This window comes from Parasteatoda tepidariorum, chromosome 10 (genome assembly GCF_043381705.1).
Source record: "Parasteatoda tepidariorum isolate YZ-2023 chromosome 10, CAS_Ptep_4.0, whole genome shotgun sequence".
In the NCBI taxonomy this organism is placed as follows: Eukaryota; Metazoa; Arthropoda; class Arachnida; order Araneae; family Theridiidae; genus Parasteatoda; species Parasteatoda tepidariorum.
Window position 1 is genome coordinate 28,328,021 of NC_092213.1, and position 21,406 is coordinate 28,349,426.

The window sequence follows — 21,406 nt, forward strand, 5'->3', positions numbered from 1 at the left end:
CATTTTTATTCAAAATGATTCTCTTAATTTTCTTATTTAGATCTAAGCCCTTTGACTCAACTTAGGTGCATCTAGACATTTGACGATTACAAGAGATTTTAAAACAAAAATTTTGTAAACATTTTTAAAGCAAAAAATTTTTTCATAAAAATTTATCAGCATTTCATCGTAAAAAATACAAATTCGCTATTTTTTTCATATTTAAGCACTCTGAGAAAAAAGTTTGAACAAAACTACCAGAATATAGAGGAATTAGACGTGTTTCTGGTTTTATGGGAACACCAAGAACTCGGTAATTTCTACCAAAGCGCTTCGGTAAAGATTTTGGTAAAATTATCAATAAAATATGGTTCTATAATATGAGATAAAATTTGGTAATTTTATCATGATACCTCAGAGTATGAAATAAAAATCATTTATTTTGTCAAATTTACTTTTCAATTTCGTATTTTTGCTAAATGTGTTGTAATAAAAACTGTAATTTTGAAAACCAAAATTTCCGGTAATTCCTTACCATATGAAAGAAAAACTACCGATTAAATGGGTACCTAATATTTTGGTTTTTAATTCCAGAATTATGTAGTTCTTTTTTACCAGATATGTAATTACCCTACAGTGCGGTAAATTTACCTGAATGTTTTTGCCCGTGAACATTCGTAATTTTTTAAAATAAATATTTTTCAAAAAGTTCTTTCAGGTACCGCAAAAGTTATATTCTATTGTTTTAGATTAATTTTTAATTCAAAAATATTTGGAAAACTATAATTTAGAATGAAAAACTTAACAAATTTTTCAAGTAAAAGGCAGTCCTTATTTAACAAATAGAAGATGAAACTGTGAAACGCTCGAAAGAAAAAGAAAAAAACAAGCTATTATGAAACAAGATGAAATTCGGTAACATTATTTATTTTTTTAGGGTTTTAAAAATGCAGAAGATCTAACTGGTGAACTGTGGGTACTTACAGAAGATCCTCGGCATCTAAACGTCGAACGTCTTCACGAAGCCACGAAGCAAATTGAAGGAGTTCTGGAATATGCTCTTTATGACAAAAAAGTATTCATTCATCTATAATTTATGTTGTAAATTATTCTGTCATTCATACTTATTATTACATTATAGTTGATAACATTGACCTTTTAAAGTTCAGTGAATGCGAGGATTTACTCCTGCATCCATTAAAAAAATGTTTTAATTGCTCTTAAAAAGTAGCTTCGAGATTGCTAACTATATCTTTTAAAGATTTTATATTATTATTTTAAATTATATATTACGGTATACCCCCAAATCACCGACGATTTGAAAAAATGTTTAAAATTGAAAAAATATAAAGATTCATGGTACGCTAGGTTCTGTTACAAAAATCACAGCCGATTTAAATATTCTTCAAAAAAAATGAGAGCAGAGAGATATTTACAGCTTGCTGCATTCTGCTTTGGAAACAAAATTTTTCTCACCAAATTTTTAATTTAAGTATAGAGAGAGAGAGCAAGCTTAAATATGGAGCTGTTAACCTGTAATTTTAAAAAAACAATATTTAATTATTTTTGCCAGACAAATACAACAGAATTATTTCGAAAAATGTAACTGTTTTGCCAATTGCCAAGCAGTATAAATAAGTAAAGATATATATTTGTTATTCTTTTANATATATAGAGAGAGAGAGAGAGAGAGAGAAATAGATAGATAGATATATCATGAGAATCTGTTAATTTTGCTATCAGACTATTACAACGATATTAATAGAAAGAATGGTAATCTTATAAGCATTATTTTACTTTTTCCCATTTTTTTTCTTAGTGAATACCAACACTATATATAGAAACTGTGTAACAGGTTTTGAAACATAACGAAGACAAATAAACTGGTTTCTTTAATACAGTGCAGCAAATCGTTCATTACTGTCTTCTATCGTTTTTTTTTTTTTAAATATTTTATGTCATCGATTATTTTTTGGCATACATAGCATGTTATTTTATGCTAAATAAATATAATTAACTTATTTGCAATAAGAGAAGGTAGTAAGCCTTATATAAACAAAGTACCCCATTTCTAGTAGCAAACATTCAATAAATGTAAAGCATGCTCCTATTTAAATTCAATTCCTTTGAATAAATTTTTCCTAGCATCTAACTTAGCATCTAAAAGTTTATCTTAAACATTGGTATTTTCTGTTATAAAGCATATTTGTTATAATTTGACGCAATGCAGAACTTTGAAAAGATTACTCACATAAAACATACACATGAATAAAGGATTTACAAAACATTTTTCCCAAAGAAACTAAAATTCACCCTAACTACTGCAAACACCCCATTTTAAATTCCGTCTATGACAAAAATATTTATACTCTAAAACTAAATTTATCGACTTCGTGTTTTGAAATCTGAAATATTTTACTAAACCAGCACAATTGTACTTACAGGTAATGATATTAAAGTGATGACTTACAATTTTTTATATGCTATCTTTTGCAGATCGCCCATAACATGTTATCAATAGTGAGTAATATGTTAGCAATCAATGAATCTCTATTATGGACAGGCGACCATAATGGAACAGCTGTTACTAGGTACGTATGTAACTATTAATTAATATTCTTTTTTCTTTTATTGAAATGAATACCCTTACAAACGCTTATGGTATTTTTGAGGTTTATTTTAGATTGTTTTGAGATGTTAAGTTTGACTTGAGGTTTATCTGAAGTTGACTTTTAAAAAAAACTTAAAATATCAACTTCCCAACGTGTATGAGGTTGATTTATTCACAATTGAGGTTAATAAAAATCTACTTTAGTGCAACCAACTAAGAGAGGTTGTTTTTAAGGTGTACAGCGTCCAAAAGAAAAAAAAACATCAGACCACCCTGAATAACTTTTGATCTAAGTGATGATCGGATCCTCACGTTCCAGGACTCAATCCTAAAGGTTCGAAGGAATAACCTCAAATATGCTAATTAAAAAGTGCAGACGATATTTTAAGTTACAAAATAAGGCACAAAAACGTACTTTATCCAAATAAACATACTTTTTTTTCAACAGATTTGGATTTCAGACCCCCAAAATATAAGGGATAGCTGCAATCTGGAAAGTATGAACCCCGTAGTTTGGTCAGGAATGCGATCCAAAGTTTGGACCTCTTAATGTTAAATTTACTTTTTGCATATTTCACAATATCTTCAGCATTTTTTAAGCGAATTGAAATTTTTCTGCTCATAATTATAAAATTCCTTTATCCTTAGATAATTCAATACAAAAAATAATTTTTAGTAATCATTGATTAGTTTTTAATTATTTTATTTAGTAATAGTCGGAAAAATTCTGAATTGTAAAATAAACAATTTTTATATCATTTTAAAGTGTCTAATTTTATTTGGAAAAATACAAAATTTGAGCAAAATCGGTTGCCTAGTTCCTGAGAAATTGAATTTTAAATATACGACTTTTCTGAAATTTGATTTCTCAAGAACTATTCAACCAATTTTACTAATATTTTGTATTTTGCCATGTAAAATTAGATACTTTAAAATGATGTAAAAAAATTGTATACCTTACTATTTAAATTTTTTCGCCTATTATTAAATAAAATAATAAGAAAATAAAAAAAGATAAGAAGTACTGAAATTTGGTTTTTGCACAAATTAATCTTATAATTCCGTGCAAAAAATTAATTCGCTTAAAATTTACTAGAACACCTTACACCGAGATATAGTGAAATTTGCCAAAATTAAAACTAACATTAAGGGGTCAAAACTTTGGAACACTCTCCTGATTAAACTATGGGAACCATATTTCCTAGATAACGGCTTTCCCCGATATTTTGTGGACCAGAAAACTGAATTTGTTGGAAAAAAAAGGTATTTTTATCCAGAGAAGTTACGTTTTTGTGTCTGATTTCATAACTTTTTTATCGTCTGCGCAAATCAATAAGCATATTTGAGGTGACTCTCTTCAACCTTTAAGATTGAATCCCAGAACGTAAAGATCCGTTCATCAGATCAAAAGTTATTCAGAATTACCCTTTTTTTTCATGTTATTTTTTCAACATTTCAAGTAAATAAGTATCTTTGAGGTATGAATAATTTTACCCGATCTCAACTAAAAAATTGCTGAAAATATGATTTTGATTTTAGTAGGTGTAAATGATGTTGGAGTTAAGGTTCATTAATTAGGTTATTTTTTGTGCAAAACATAACCTCATTTACCACCTCAGGTGTGTTTTCTACGCATGTCAACCTCAAAACACCTTATTTTTTGGAAAGAATAAGTCCTGATTAATTGCAATCACTGAGTCATCTCATGAATGACTATCTTTTATACATAATAAGAGATGTTTTTGGTTAAATTATTTATTTTTCCATATTCTCGAAATATTTTTCTACATTACTACATCTTTTCTACATTTTACACTCCAAAGATAAGATATTTTAAACCTCAGATAAAGTATTAATAAAAGAAAAAGGAAGAATTGGTCTATAAAAATTAAGATTACAATAAAGTTTCTTAATTTTTAAGTCAGTTTTTATTTAATACTTAAACAAATTGAATTAAATATTCTAAAACTGAATCAAATATTCTAGAACAAATATGCCTTTTTCTATTTACAATAATCAGAATCTTAGATCTCAGAAAGATATCAACATCTAGTTTTCTAAATTTATTATTATTTAGTTCAATGATATTTATTTGTAAAATAGTTCTTCTGATTAAAATTTACCTCCAGGGGGCTTTATTTCTTAGATGTGACTGTTTACCGAAGTTTTCAACTCATCAATAAATAAGCAAATATTGATGAAACTTATAATTATATTGTAACAATATTCCTTAATAATAAAAAATATTCCTTAATAACTAATTAAATTCTTAACCACATTTCTTAACCACAATAAATTCTAATTAATAATTAATATTTATCGTTATGTTTGCATCAATGGACTTTCAATTAAAAGTGAAAATAGTATGAAGTGTAAATATGTATTGTAAATATAAAACATGTATATTAATCTGCATCCTAGCTTGTAGATTTTGATACATTGTATATGCAAGATGATATTGATGTTCTTCCTAGTTTATGTTTATAATTAAAGAATGAACAAAATAACAATCTATAAACTAATCTGAAAACTAATGAATTTTATTTAAATATTTTAAGAGTAAAATTTAAGAAAACTAAATGTCGATTGATTACGATTTTAGTAAGTATTTCTATTTCTTAAACAGTAACATAGTTCATACGGATATCAAGACATGCTTTAATTATTTTAAATTCTACTTATAATTGTGTCATTAAATATATCTTTTAGTAATTCTCCAAAATAAAAGTATTTTTATCATTTTTTTTTTTCGTTTCTTTTTTTACCTCTGCCTTAAGAAAAGTACTTTTACATAAAGTTAGGATGAAAAGAATATTAGCATAAAACACAAACTGATTAAATTTTTATAATTTTTCTATTTAAATTTATTTCAAACTAAAATTACTTCATAACCAAGACTGGACTTAACATTTTATGTAATCAAAATAAATTCCTTTCGCTATAATTTCGGTTTCAAACAAGTTAATGTATGACATCCACTTTTTAAAGGTTCATAATTCACCTTGTTTGGTGAGTGTATACACCTGTTTCTGCTGCAGTTACAGCATACGGTCCCAATTGCTCAGACGGTTATACGGTCACATGACATACGGTCCCAAAAGCCCAGGGCTTAATCCTAGCAAGCGTCAAAAACGTATCTCTCACACGAACTCCACATTGATGACCAAGGACAGCAAAAATGCACCTCTAACACTCCTCATATTGCAACACTACACATTTTTCCACTGTTTGTCTTGATTTAACAAACAAAACATCTTAGTCATGAGCCAAACTGAAGTTAACTTTTACGAACATGTTAATTTATGATCAGCTTTACGAAAATAAGCAAAAAATCGAATGGAAGACCTGCACTTTTATGACTACGATAGCTTTACGGATATAATTTTGATTTTACGGTCAGTAACTGGAACACTTTTTGCCTGTCACTTACTGTAATCTAGATGTGAAATCTTTTAGACAATGCAAGTTGCAATTGCTTCGTAAATGTAGCGAACAAAATCTACCCTACTCGGAGAAAAATAATTCTGGAAAAATTACAGTACAGTATAGTAATGATATTTCTGGTAAAAACTAAGACAAAATTCTGGTTAATAAATCAAAATATACGTTATTTAAACCATTCATTAGGTAAATTTTTCATTCATACTATAACGTTTTACTGGAAATTTTGGTTTTAAAAACTTATTACTTAACCCAAACCAGAAGACAAGGGAGCTTCTAAATCAAATAGTGGAGGAAGTTTACCTTCGTGGAGTACTTCTCGATAGAACTAACCCTCATTTGCGTTACACAGAGAGAAATGAAGCAAATTATTTGACACAAAAAAAATTTGTACAAAACAAAATAATGAGAAAAAAAACTTCGTTTTTCTTGTGGACTTAAATGGACCTCATCCAGCCTAAAGCTAAAAATATAAGCCGAAGTTCTTAGTTTTAAGCGCAACTAAAATATAATTTTTTTTTTCATTTTTAGTTCACTTTAATAACGTAGTTTTTAAATTGTATTTAATAATCGTATATATTTTAATAAATTATATTTATAAATTGCAATTTTGTATTTATTGTTATTATATATTGCTTTTCCTATTTTCTCTTAGGATAACGGATTTGGTGGATAAATTTGCATCGGAAGTAAACTTAGAGAAGGGTGAAGACATTCAATTGGAGACGGAGAACCTGGTGGTCAAGGCTGTGTCCTGGGATCCGGAATCTAATGGCCTTAATGGAGAGGACTTGACCTTCTCTGTCCACTACCAGGCACGACAAAGAAGAGAATATACGAGTAAAGGAAGATATAGGCCATTACCTCCTTCGCAATCTTTCTGGGATGAGGAGAAGTCATCATTTTATAATGTAATTACTTATTCCAGATTAACTTATTCTAAATTTACTTATTCTAAATTACTTGCTATTTGTATGTTATAATGCTTATGTACATTGACAAATGCTGGATTGTTTGTATTTGTTTGTATTATTATTGTTTTGTATTGCTAATGTTTAAATTATTCTGGATTTATATTTCATTTTGCATTATTGTGTGTTGCTACTTTTTTAATTTTACTAGATTTTTTTTTGTATTTGTTTGTAGTAATATTGTATATAAATATTCTTTAATTTCTGCTATGGTACTATGTAATTGTAATACTATGTGTATTACTATGTAATACTATGTTTATTACTATTACTTTTTTAGTGTTAGGATATTTGTATTTTTGTTTTGTGTTATTATTTTGTATTGTTGTTCGTTAAATTAAGGTGGATTATCTGTATTTCTAGGATGTTCTATTATTCCATTTGATTCTCTTTAAATTATGATAGATTATTTGTAAGCAATTTTAGTATTGTGTATTTTCATTGAAAATTTCGAGCCATGCCCATCTTCTTAAATACGCGTTTTAAACTATATCTATTTTTTAATACGCATTTTAAGCTAAATATATTTCTTAAATACGTATTTCTAGCTATATATATTTTTCTTAAGTGCGCATATTGAGCAATGTCCATTTTCCAACATCCCCATTTTGAGCTATATCTCTATTTTCTTAAATACGTGTTTTGAGTTATATCTATGTTCTTAAATATGTATTTTTAGCAATATCCTTTTTCTATGAGCTTTGACCTGAATAAAAACTTCCGACGCAATGTAGATCGATGTGATACGATCGATATTCCATTACTATAGTACATATTATTTAATTATGAGATCTATATGGTGTTTTTAGAAAGGCAAATGATCCTAATAATTTACAATAGAACTATGTAAAAAATTTGCAAAACTAAATATTTTTTAATATCATTTAATATAAAATATTTACTTATAAATTCTTTAATAAAAAATATAATACTGCACGGATAAAAAAAATTCTGGTAAAACTGCCATACGGTATAGTAATGACATTTTTGGAGAAAAAGAACTTCATAATTCTGGTTAATAAAATCAAAATGTATGATACTTATTTGGATGAAACCACTGATCTGCTAATTTTTCTGTTTTTATAGTAATGGTTTTCCAGAAATTTTGGTTTTCAAAATTATAGCTCTTATTATAATGCATTTAGTAGAAATACAAAACTGAAAAATATGAAAGGTTTTTGAATGAAAGGTTTTAGCGCCATGCTCTAAGGTATCATGAAAAAATTACCTAGCCTTACCTCATTTACCAAATTTTATCGCATCATATTATAAAACCCTATCTCATTGTTAATTTTGCCATATCATTACCAAAACACTTCGGTAAAAACTACTGAACTTTTGGTGTTTCCATAAAGCCAGAAACATGGTAAATTTTACCACATGCTGGTCATTCCGGCTATACTTTTTTCGTTATTGTGGAAATTAATAATTGTTTCTCTGTATTTCATAAAAAATAATTGCTCTCTTACCGTTTTGTGATTGAACAGAAAACTAATATGACATGATTATTCACAAGAAAAGAAGATCTTGAAAGAAGATCATCAGCATAAAAATTAACAAAAAAAATTAAAACGATACTTATCTGTAAATTAATTTTTCCTTTAATTAACGGTATTTATCAGAAAGTGTTAATTATTCAAAATCAAAGACTTAAAATTTAAAAGTATTATTTCTTTATTATATTATAAGGAATTAGTGTAACATTTATTATGCAGCAATTTATTGTAATGAATACATAATTATGGTTTTAATATTTCAATAGAATTCAAAAGAATGTTGTTAAGTTTTATTAAGGATTAATTTTTGGCACTAGAGCTAAATAATATCAATAATAATGGTAATATAAAAAAAATTAACAGATTTTTAAATTAACTAGAAATTAAATCAGAATTTAAAAACAAGTAAGTGGAGGAAGTTGAGATATTAGCAAAACAAAATTATTAGATTTAAGCTTTTTCTCAATTTAATCAGGAGCTAAACTCAAAGAAACAAATCTGTATTAATACAACCAAGAAAAAAAATAATTTTTAGTTTTTGGGAAACAATCTGTTTAACACCACGAAATAAAAAGGGTTGCAAAGCACTGAAAGAAATAATGATCAAAACTACCAGAACAAGGTAAAATTTACCGCGTTCCTGGGTCTATGGGAACACCAGAAAACTCAGTAATTTTTACGGAAGGGCTTTGGCAATTATTTTATAAAATTAGCTATAAAATATAGTTTTATAACATGTGAAAAATTTGGTAGATGTGGAAGAAATCTGGTAATTTAAAAAATTGCTTGAAAAAATTTGGTATCTTAGAGCATGGCATAAAAACCCTTTATTCAGTTATGTTCACTTTCCCGTTTTGTATTTTTACTAAATGTGCGACAATGAGAATTATAATTTTGAAAACTAGTATTTCTGGTAAACCATTACCATATGAACGGAAGAATTACCAAATGAATGTTTAAAATACCGTATATTTTAAATACTGTTAATGACCAGAATTATGTTTTTTTTATTTTATTTTTTTTTTATCTTTTTGCTTAGAAAAGTAAATATTAATCAATACGGAAATTTTACGATGTTTTTTTTCTTGGTAGAACTTAAATATTTAACTGTAATTAAATTAATTTTCTTATCATGTATTAAAAATGGGTTTAAAGATCAGAATTAATATTTGTTTTTATATTTTAACAATATTTTTGCGTGTGTGTTTTCTTGGTAATTAAACCGTTAAACCGAAAAACCGTTTAAGGTGCTTTTGAAATTTGTTTCATGAAGTTTTAATAGTCTTTCTATAAGAAATATTAAATGCAAACTGTCAGGAAAATGTAAAAAATTTATCTATATCATAAATATAACTATGAGTAGTTATTATAACTATTATAGTTAAATATAATTGACTACTTTATCATATGCGATTATTTAGCAACCTTTTTTTTGTAATGATTAACAAAGAGTTTATGCTAAGACCACATTTCGTTCATTTTTATTATTTTATTATATCCTTCATTAATTAAAAATAAAACCTCTATTACCTAAATGATATTTATTTTTAAAACAGCATTATTTGCTGTCAAATATTTATTTAAAAATGTATAGTTCAATTGAATTAAAATTTTTGTATTAACAATTTCTTACTGATGTTCTTACTGACCATGCAGTAAATAACTGATACTCTTACTGAGCAAAATATATTATTCATAACTTGTATGTTATACATGACAAACATACGATTTTAAACAATTAAAAACATTTTTAAATATTAAATATGAGAGAATAGTCTTTTATAGAAGCATATTGTATAGCAGAAAATTTATCTTTTGATTAAACCTATATTTATGCAACTTAATTATTGAATTTCCCTAAAAAATTTACTTACAACTTATGTAGCTTTTTTTTAGACATTTCTCGACTTTTATGTAACATTTCTCTAAAAATTAATACTGGGTTACCTCAACGTACCCATAAAAACGGAAGACGACAAAAATATATAGTTTGCTGCGTTCTGTTTAGAAAACCGCTTCCTTTATTTTTAGCAATTTTTAAAATGAGTTAATAATTCTGCCAACAAGTGGTACTGATAACTTCAAAAAAAAACTAACAAACATTTTTTTTTTAAGTTTTCAAAATAACCACCATTTACTGCATTAGTGCAATCTGTGGAAAAAATAACCGATTTATTTGCAAATAGTTAAGCTGAAATGGTCTTCATCAAAAATCATTGAATTCAGTTGTGCAATCTGTTGAAGAACTTTGAAATTAATATTGAAATTTGGTTTAGTAAGTTGTCTGCCTTCCATATCAAACACGACATTTCCAACTTACATAGCATCCAGAAAACGACATTTCCATCTGCTACCATTTTCCTTAAATTCATAATCATTGACCATGAATAATCATTTGTTATTGATAATCATTGGTCAATCGTTGATAATTTTTGAAATACCCAGAACAATACATTTTTTTGTAATTGTAATTGAAACAGATGTAATTGAAACGGATGTTACTTTACCTTGCAGGACGCTGAATTGACAATTCCTGTCGAAGCACTTCTGTTGGCCCAAAACCAAACATATCAGGAGCTTAGAGTTAAATTCGTAGCCTACAAAAACGATAAGTTTTTCCGAGAAAAGTCATCAGCCAGGTGGCAACTATGCTACGACCGCGACAACTATCGAAGAAGATATAATTGTCTTTATACCGGTACATCAGGATATCCAGGTAATGTATTTCCTTAAAACTGAAGTGCTTTGCTTAAGAGCATATTTGGTAAAATTATGAAAATAGGCTTTGGAATAGGATGTTCTTTTAGGAGAAAAAAAATTTAAGATACCTTAAAAAAAAAATTAAGGATTTCATGAAGAACATCTCCTAAAATTTAAGATTAAAATTTAGATGTTCTTCGTGTTGTACGCTGCTGTTCCTGAATTATGCTTCGAGTTAACATTTCGTTATATTGTCTTAATAACTACAACTGAATAACTGACTATCTTCTTAAAATTCATATTGAAATTGTAGAGACATGCTAACTAGTTAAAGTAGCATGTTAATTGACTGCTAAAATGTATGGAAGAAATTGTTTACATGATATGAAAGAAACTGAAATATTTATTTCAATTTTCTTAATGGTATTTCCATTTTTATGCTATTAAAATTTAAAATATTAAATTTCTCATAATGTAACTTAACATGCTCATCTATTAGTTTCTTCCTCAAACTTGACTCTCTGATTATTTTCCTTAAATTCATATTGAAGTTGTCAAAAAGTAGTTAACTAGTTAACCAGTTAAAGTAACATGCTAAATGAATTAGAAAAAAATTATCTTTAGAATATACAGAACAAGCTGTTTTTGAAGTATATTCCAATTTTCCTTAAAAACCATAGCTTGGCCCAATAATTTAATGTTTTATGTTAACAGACGACCGTAATTTGTTATTAAACTTAACAATTTGCTTGTTTTCAATAATCTTCTCATAATGTTCTTCTACTAATTTCTTAAATGGAATACGTGTCAATGGATATTGTTTTTAAATAAATAATCGAATTTGTCAAAGAACATACCCAGTCTTTACATTAATAATTGAAATCGTTGCTGTAGGCATGTTAAGTGAATTTGAAAAATATTAGCTTTAAAGTATTTAGGAAAAGCTGTATCCGAAATTACTTTCTACTTTCCTTGAAAACCACCTTATTTAGTAAATTTACATAACAAATTAAGGATTAATTAATAAATTAGTAATAATTTAATAATTAATTAATAAAGATTAATTAAAAGAGTAATTTAAACTTAAAGTCGATTATAACATATTATTAAAATCTAAAATTTGAGAGTTTTTATCTTTTTAAAATGAACTAATTTTTTTATTAATGAAACTGAATGTCTTTAAATGTAAAGTGAATTTGAAGAAAAAAAATCAACTAAATGTATTTACTTGATTTACTAAATCAACTAAATGTACAACTTAGTAGATTTACATAACAAATTAATGATTAATTAATAAATTAATAATAAGTTAATAATTACTTAATAATTTATTAATAGAGTAATTTACACTTAAAATCGAGTAATTAATATTAAAATTAATAGGGTAACTATTATTAAAATTTAAAATATGTAAGGCTTTGTCTTTTTAAAATGCAATTATTTTTTTCATTAATGACACTGTCTTCTTTGAATTGCTAATTGAAATATGTTTGAAATAGGTCGCCGAGTACTTCAAGCCAGTATATTGAATGCCACAATTACTAATCTTTCAACGCCTTTAATGTATGTAATGCCATCACCGGCCAATGTAAGAGTTTATTGCACATATTGGAAAGAACATGGTAAGTAGTTTATCTTTAGAAAATATTTTCATGGCTTTATCAGGGTGGCCACCCACCTGGAAAACCTTGAAAACCTGGAATTATCAGGGAATTTTTTTTATACTGGAAAAAACCTGGAAAAATCAGGGAAATATGAATAAAAACCTGGAAAACCTGGAATTTTTAAAGAAAAGCTGGAAATTTTTTCTTATATATTTTTTTAATTTCACTAATTTAAATTATTTGCTAATTTTCTTAATTTAAATTGTTTCATCCATTATACCCACATTTTTTAGACGGAAATGTATCCCCAAACAGTTAAAATATCATCAACTTACTTTGCTTTCATCAAAATTTGCTCCATTATAACCCTGTTAAACTAGAATACAACATAAAATTCTCCCATGGTTGCTAAGCAAATGTCTTTGATCTCTATGCAGACTATGGGACTGTGCAATTTAGGAAGGGCAAAGATTATGGTGGATGTGGAAGACGGGGTTAGGATTCGGTTTTTAAATTCTGTCCGTGTTCACACAATGATTCAAGTTTGTTCGCAATTGAGAGTGGTAATTTTTTTCTATTTTGACAAAATGTTTTTGTATTTTTAACTTTATTAAATTCTCTAAAAATTAGTTGGTTATAATTTAATAATAATAGATTTTATATTGCACTCTTTTTCTGAAAGCTTTTCAACTCCCATTCAAAGAAATCTGTAAATTATTTTTTCTCAGCAAACCAACCAATCACGCATTTCCCCCCATCACTAACAGCAATGTTTGTCGACAAATTGTTACAATTCTTGCATTAATGCTAATTTTTTCTATTTCATTTTAACCTTTTATAGTATATTTTTATTTTGAAAAAAGTTTTTTTTTGAACTAACTATATATTAATATCAAATTTTACGGTTTTGTTGGTAAATATTAGTTTTTTGATTCAAAATTCGAATTGTATAGTTATCACAATATCGAAAGTTCGTAAATGTTGCTTGCATTCCAGAGATGATATTTCAAAACTATTCCTCTTTTTACCTAAAAAAGCTGACAATGACTAAGGAATATATAGGAAACGTATTAAATGATATATATACATAAAATATATATATTTTTTTATTCATATGTGTTTAGTCAAGAGAAGGAAAACGAAACTTAGTGTTTTAGTTCTGCACTGTACAAGATTCTAGTTGTTCAAACAGAAACAATTAACTATGCTGAACTAAAAAACTGTGTGTTTAGATTGGAATTCTTTAAATGTTTTAAATTCAAATAAGAAAAAAAATCAAAAAAGTATAAATTTTAAGGAATTTTATCTATTTTTTTTCTTCTATAGAGTATAGAACTAAAAATTAGACAATTTTACATTTCTGACATTTATTTTTTTATACTGTATCTCTTAAAATAAAAATGCTATTTCAAAATACCATTATTTAAAAATTTGACTTGAGATATTGGTTTAAGGAAAATATGATCAGTGAATTTTATAAAAAGCACTGGTAAGATGAAATACAGTATTATGCAGTATACAGTACAGCTTTATATTGAATTGTAATTACAGTGATTCACAAAAGTGTTGATACACTTATGACTTTCAATGAAATAAGACTATCCATTAATTAAAATGAATGTTTCAGAATGTATATTTAATGATAAAAAATGTGTTCTAATCTTAACAAAACTGAAATATTTTAAATGACAATATGAAATATTTTAAAAACAAAGGAAAACTTTATTTTTAAGGAATCAATCATCAAAAAGTGACAAAAACTTTATCCCACAAAAGTCATCATACACTTTTAAAGAAAAAACTCAGTCTATTAGTAATCTAATTTTTCGTTAAATTAACATTTAGTGGAGTTTCCTTTAGCATCTACAATAGCTTTTAAAGGTTGAAAATACGTGTAACTAGTTTTTTTTTTTCAGGTGAAATTAGTGCAGAATATTTTTTTAAATTTTTTACAGAAACTTTTACAACACTCAATTGCAAATTTATGAATTTTTCCACAAAATTTATAATTTTAATCTCTGATATGAAGTCCTTCTTTTAAGCATTTTATCACATATTGCACAGTTCAATTGAATACAGTAAACTAATTTAACATATTCATTACTGATTTACCTCTTATGAAGACAAATAATCAAATTTGGTCTATTTTATTACGACCACAAGTCATTTTTAAATGATAAAATAAAATATTACGGAGTTAGCAAGCAAAAATTAAAATATAATTTTGCTATTATAGGTTTGATACTAAATTGCTAATAAAGAAATAAAAAATTAAATGAAAAATAATTAAATAAAAAAAGCAATTGACGATAATTTTAATTCTGAGATCCAAAACATTTAAATGTACGATGACTTTCGTGGGGTAACATTTTTGTTACTATTTGATTAAAAAATTAACTTTTGCTTTGTTTTTAAAATATTCCGTGCAGTTTTGCTAAGAATAGATTATACATCTTATTATCAAATACCCATTGTGAAATATTCATTTTAATTATTGAATTTTTATTTCCTATTTCAATATAAGTTATAAGTGAGTGAGCACTTTTGGGAGCCACTGTAATTATTAAAAATTATTGATATATAATCACCTGAAACGGTTTTCTTTTCCTTAATGAAAATATATTAAACAATACTTATACAAGGTTTTATTGGTTATTCTGATTTTGTCATTTTGTAGGTACACTTTGAGCAAATACTACTTAAAGTAACACATTAAATTCAATAAAAACAATTAAAATTATTCAATAAAAACAATATATTCTGCAAGCTAAACATATTATTTTCTCCACGTCTTAATTTTTTAAAAATTAATGTTGTACCAGAACATTAAAAAATAATAAAAAAATAAATTTTTTTTCATGTTTGATATGTTTAAAAAAATGACATTTTGAATAGGATATTTTATAATACAGACACTTTTCTTGTTCACATCCTACACTTTATAAGAAAAAAGGAAAAAAACACAAACCTGGAAATTTTAAGATTTTTACCTGGAAAACCTGGAAAAATCAGGGAAATTTGAAATCTGTTTTCAGTGGCCACCCTGTTTATGTAATAGGAAAGTCATGAAAACCTGTAAAAGGCACAGATTAAAAACATTACAGCTGTTTAGATGCTATAAATAAGTATGACCGTCGAGGCAAAACTATATTCTCTTGATTATCCTGTTTTTGCTCTTATTAGGGTGCTTAGTTATAGTATCGCAACGGGTGAATGTTTTTTATTTAATTTTTTTTCTTTAGTTGCACTTTTACATTGTTTTATGTGTTACTCATATTAGCTTAATAAAAAAAATCTATATAATGCTTCTTTCAAATTATATATTACTACCGTCATTTTTCTACAATTTTAACTGAGTTAATCTTTCTTTGTCTAATTAGTTTTTTTTTTTTTTTTTTTTTTTCTGTGTGTGTGAGTATTTAGNTTTTTTTTTTTTTTTTTTTTTTTTTTTTTTTTTTTTTTTTTTTTGGTTTGGTTAGTTTTTAATGTTTTTTAAAGTGTATAAATAATTACTTCAAAAAAAATCAAAAGATAATTTCTGCATGCTCTCAACTTTATTTTATTATTATTTATTTGTTTATTTTTATTTACTTAGTTTTGTTTATTTATTTTTTTTTATTTATTTATTTCTTACATTTATTATTTAAATTTATTTCATTTCCTTTATTTATTTATATACTTGATTTATTCATTTATTTTATGCATTTTTACTCTTTTATTTACATTTATTTAATTATTTTTATCTATTTATTTCTCATATTTATTTTCCCTTATTTTTTACTTATTTATTTATTTATTTTATTTTACTTTTATTTATTTACTTTTTTTTTTCTTTTTCTATTGACTACTGAATTTTATTTTTACAGGACACATGTTTAGCTATTTTAATTTTTTGCGACTTTTTTTTTATTAACTTTCATGAACTCATACTAAACAAATTTCTTTGAAATACAGTTTATTTCTTTATTTTAATATACTTATTTAAAAGCTATGAGAACTTTGGATGTATGTTTGTTATATTAAGTATAGTGTATTCTTGTATTTATCTTTCGTTATATGTCTCTTTGCCATAACTTTTCTTTGGATAGGATATAATTGTGCAAAAATTTTATCAATATTTTCACCAATGTTTTTTAAATCATGCTGCTGCCATCTATATTCAATGATGAACACCTGAAACTCTAATTTCGCTCTTTATAGCATCTCCAGCTAATGAAAGAATGGAAAATAAATAAGCATCAAATAAAACTTTTCTTTTGAGACTGGAAAATAAAAATATTTTTCTAAGTGTGCATAAAATAAATTAACGCGTTATCATATATTTTACAATACCAAGAATTAGTTAGAGATTGATGCAAATGTCATATTCCTAAACTAATCTACTAACAAGCCTATACTTTTATTTCAGAACGTGTATGGTCAACGGATGGATTGATTACAAATCAAAGTGGAAATTCTACATTATGTTTATCTTCTCATATGACATCTTTCTCACTGTTATTTGTACGTATGAACACATTAATTTATTTGCCATATTTGCAATCTGAATATTAAATTTTTGTGTCATATTTGCAATCTGAATATTTGTGGCGTAAATACCACTATAAATATTAAATACCAATTCACTAGTATATAAGACATGTTAACTTGATTCTATCACGAGGTACCTTTTGATAGATGAAGGTTGACATAGTTGATTTATAATTCCCCACATTGGTGACCTATGGACGTGATAAATAATAGTCAATATTGATGGATGAATCCACATTAAACAGTTGATTTGCTTTAAAAAAAATATACTGCTCAAAAAAAAAAAGAAATCCGGTGAAGTAAATAAAGTCTCCCTATTAATAAATAATAATGAGCGAAATGCTAGAAAAAAATAATAATAGTGGAAAGCTATAAAAAAATGATGGGAAAAAATTGCGAAAAGCTATAAAAAAATAAATAAAATAACGAGCGAAATGCTTAGAAGAAAAAATAAAAAATATAATGAGCAAAAATTGAAGTTAATAAATAAGAAGCATTAATCAACTAGTGGTATCTGTTCATCGAATTCTATCACAGATAAAATTCTGGAAGGGGAGTATTGTGGCGTAACTACCACTATAAATATTAAATACCAATTCACTAGTATATAACGCATGTTAACTTGATTCTATCACGCGGTACCTTTTGATAGATGAAGGTTGACATAGTCGATTTATAATTCCCCACATATTAAACTTTTCTGCCATGTTTACAATATGAATATTACATTTCTTTACCATATTTGCAATCTGAATATTAAACTTTTATGCCATGTTTTCAATATGAATATTAAACTTTTTTACTGTGTTTGCAATATGAATATTAAACTTTTATGCCATGTTTGCAATCTGAATATTAATTTTTTTTGACATATTTGCAATCGGAATGTTAAACTTTTTTGACATATTTGCAATATGAATATTAAACTTTTCAGCCATATTTGCAATATGAATTTTGAACTTTTGTGTCATGTTTGCAATCTGAATATTAAACTTTTCTGCCATGTTTACAATCTGAATATTAAACTTTTATGCCATGTTTTCAATATGAATATTAGACTTTTTTACCATGTTTGCAATATGAATATTAAACTTTTATGCCATGTTTGCAATCTGAATATTAATTTTTTTTTACATGTTTGCAATCTGAATGTTAAACTTTTTTGACATATTTGCTATATGAATATTAAACTTTTCAGCCATATTTGCAATATGAATTTTGAACTTTTCAGCCATATTTGCAATATGAATACTAAACTTGTTTGCAATCTGAAAATTGAACTTTTAATTTTCTAATCTTATATTTATATATTTAAATTTTATTTATTTAAATTTAATTTGAAATTTACAAATGATGGTACCTGATTTGACAAACACTGATCTTAAAGTGATTTTATATTGTGTCTTAACTAATCCCTTTCTTTATATGGAGAAAACAAAATAGCTAGAAAAATTAATTAAGTAGTTTTACAATGCAATTGCTAAGTTAATGTATTTTTAATGCTTCTAGATTATAAAATTTTTATCTTGACAGGATCCGTCTCCAAATGAAGGAATCAACCCTGATCACTATTTCACTCTCTCAATAATTTCTTATGTTGGCTGTGGATTATCTATGCTTGGACTTACATTGACTATCATAACTTATTCTTTATTCAGGTAATTATAAATCGCCATTTATCTCTCACTCTTTCGTGATTAATTTGTCGTGAGCAATGCTCCCTTGTCAGAAAAATTTAAAACATAATTATATTTTATAAACTCACAGTTTCAAATTGTATGAATTATATTTAAATAATTCAAAAAGAGATTTTTAATCAATTATAAGAAATTTAATATTTAATTGTACTTGATCGGCTCCAAATTACAAAAATTATTTTATAAAAAGAAAAAGAAAAAAAACATAAATTTATTAGATACTTATGAGATACGATATGTTTAACAGGAAAAAAAACGCTTAATAAGGAAGACAAATGATAGAAATTATAACTCATTTAAAATAATAATAATGTACTTAAACTTTAAATAAATGAACTATAGAATTAAAAGATATGTTATAGAAAGTATGCACATAAATTTGGTTAATCGTATTTAATTACGCTATCAATTCATTTTAATCATTAGTTGCGATTTCTTGATTACATCTAAAATTAATTTTGTTTTTTTCATGTTATAATAGGAAGAAAGTTAACCGATTTGTTCCTTTTAACTGACGATATAATATTATAGACTTTCTCTCTTTTTCTATTAATTCTCTATTAATTTAATTGGTGATATTTAATCTTCATAAATAAAGAATATTAAAAATACTTTCATATCTAATTATTTTAAATTATATTTGATATTTAATGACTATTAATTACCTTTCGTGTAAATTAGGCATGTCGTTCATTATATATAGTGCTGCCATCTGTGAATAAAATTATAAACATTTTTGATGTAGAAAGAAAGTTTTCCATACTACTGCCTAGATAGCAGCACTAAACACTTTTTAGATGCCAAGTAGAGTAGTGTAAAAAAATAACAATGAAATGTTAAACTTACTATTACATACTAAAATATTTAAGCCGAAACATCATAAAGTATTTAAATATAATTTAAATAAGAGGAATACTATTTAATTTCAATCAAATTTTTTTGTTATTTTGTTTTATTACATAAATAAAACACATATAGCAGACAAGTTTTCTTTTTTTCTATTTTTTTTATCAAAACTCTTTTTGATAAATCTTTTTGTTATTTATTTCATGAAAAGAATAGAATAAAACAAAAATGTAATAAAAATTTGATAACTCTAACTTGCTCTATAACAATTTCAGCAAATTCAGTAAGTTGTCAAGTAAATTGTCTCAATTATTTAATACTATATTTACGTAATATTTACTATAGCTATACCATTTTTTCAAAGGATCCTAAATTATATTCAAGCGAAAAAGGGTTATTGAATAGAATAATTAGTGAATTAGACGGGGGGGGGACACCAAAACCTGTTTCATTTTTTTTTAATGAAACTAGGAGGTATTTCCAAAAAACGTTTTTTACTCATCTATGTTTACTCTGGTTGGTTTTTCACGTTTTGTCTCGGCTTCCCCAGCACTGATTTGTTGGATTTCATAACAACTAGTAATATGTGTACTTTGTATGTTTACTTTTAACAATAGTTCTAAATGCATAAACGTTAAGTGGTTTTTTAGAGAACTCTGTGAAACGTTTGCTTTCTCATTTAAATGCTGAATTTGCTTTCGAATTCCTGGAAAAAAAGGGATGGATTTGTTTTTCTTTGCAAAATATTCCGCATCAAATTACGGTATGAAATATCAACAATTTAAGCACATCATCCGTAAAATACATTTCACCGTAAAATACATTAATTATACTGGATTTCTTACGGTAATATTTAATTAGATTTTAAGGTAATTATCATTGTAAAAAATCCAGTTTATCAGAATTTTTATTCCGTTACATGCTTCAGTAAAACTAGATTTTAAAGTAAAAAATATCCGGAATTTTTACAGTATAAAATAATTGAAAAGTTTCATAAAAGATATTGAGAATATTTAAATATTAATTATTTTTTATGGACTCTAAAACTGTTTCTGACGCAATTTATGTCAAGAAACCTATTCACTGATTATTGCAGATAAGTTTTTACATTAAAAACTTCGAAATCTTTTTTCACTTTTTTTACTAATTTTTTTTTTCAGATGTTTAAATCGGGACCACCCGGGTCAAATTCTGATACAACTTTGTATATCCATGCTTATGATGAATACTGTATTCGTACTTGGATCACAAAGAGGTAGTATTTTAGGTGGTATAGATGTTTGCGTTACGGTCGCAATTTTGATACACTACTTCTTGCTGGCAACACTAACCTGGATGTGCGTTGAAGCTATTAATATGTATCAGCTCCTTATCCACGTCTTTGCAACTTCTGAATCACATTTCATGCTGAAAAGATCAGTTCTCGCTTGGGGTAAGTAAAATACTTGTTTCTAAAAAATCTGTAATTTAAAAACATAAATTCAAACTTCATTTTTTATTTGAATGCTAATAAAAGTTATTAGATTTTTAA

At 25.9% G+C, this 21,406-nt stretch overlaps 1 protein-coding gene across 1 annotated transcript in view; it reads left to right on the forward strand.

Moving 5' to 3' along the window:
• Window positions 1-21,406, forward strand: part of LOC122269195 (uncharacterized) — a 423,526-nt gene that overhangs the window by 393,948 nt on the left and 8,172 nt on the right. Inside the window, exons 8-15 of the mRNA XM_071186412.1 lie at window positions 917-1,054; window positions 2,476-2,570; window positions 6,687-6,942; window positions 11,013-11,214; window positions 12,698-12,820; window positions 17,211-17,305; window positions 18,866-18,990; window positions 21,036-21,307. Of these exons, the coding sequence (XP_071042513.1) occupies window positions 917-1,054; window positions 2,476-2,570; window positions 6,687-6,942; window positions 11,013-11,214; window positions 12,698-12,820; window positions 17,211-17,305; window positions 18,866-18,990; window positions 21,036-21,307 (1,306 nt within the window). The remainder of the gene's footprint in view (window positions 1-916; window positions 1,055-2,475; window positions 2,571-6,686; window positions 6,943-11,012; window positions 11,215-12,697; window positions 12,821-17,210; window positions 17,306-18,865; window positions 18,991-21,035; window positions 21,308-21,406) is intronic.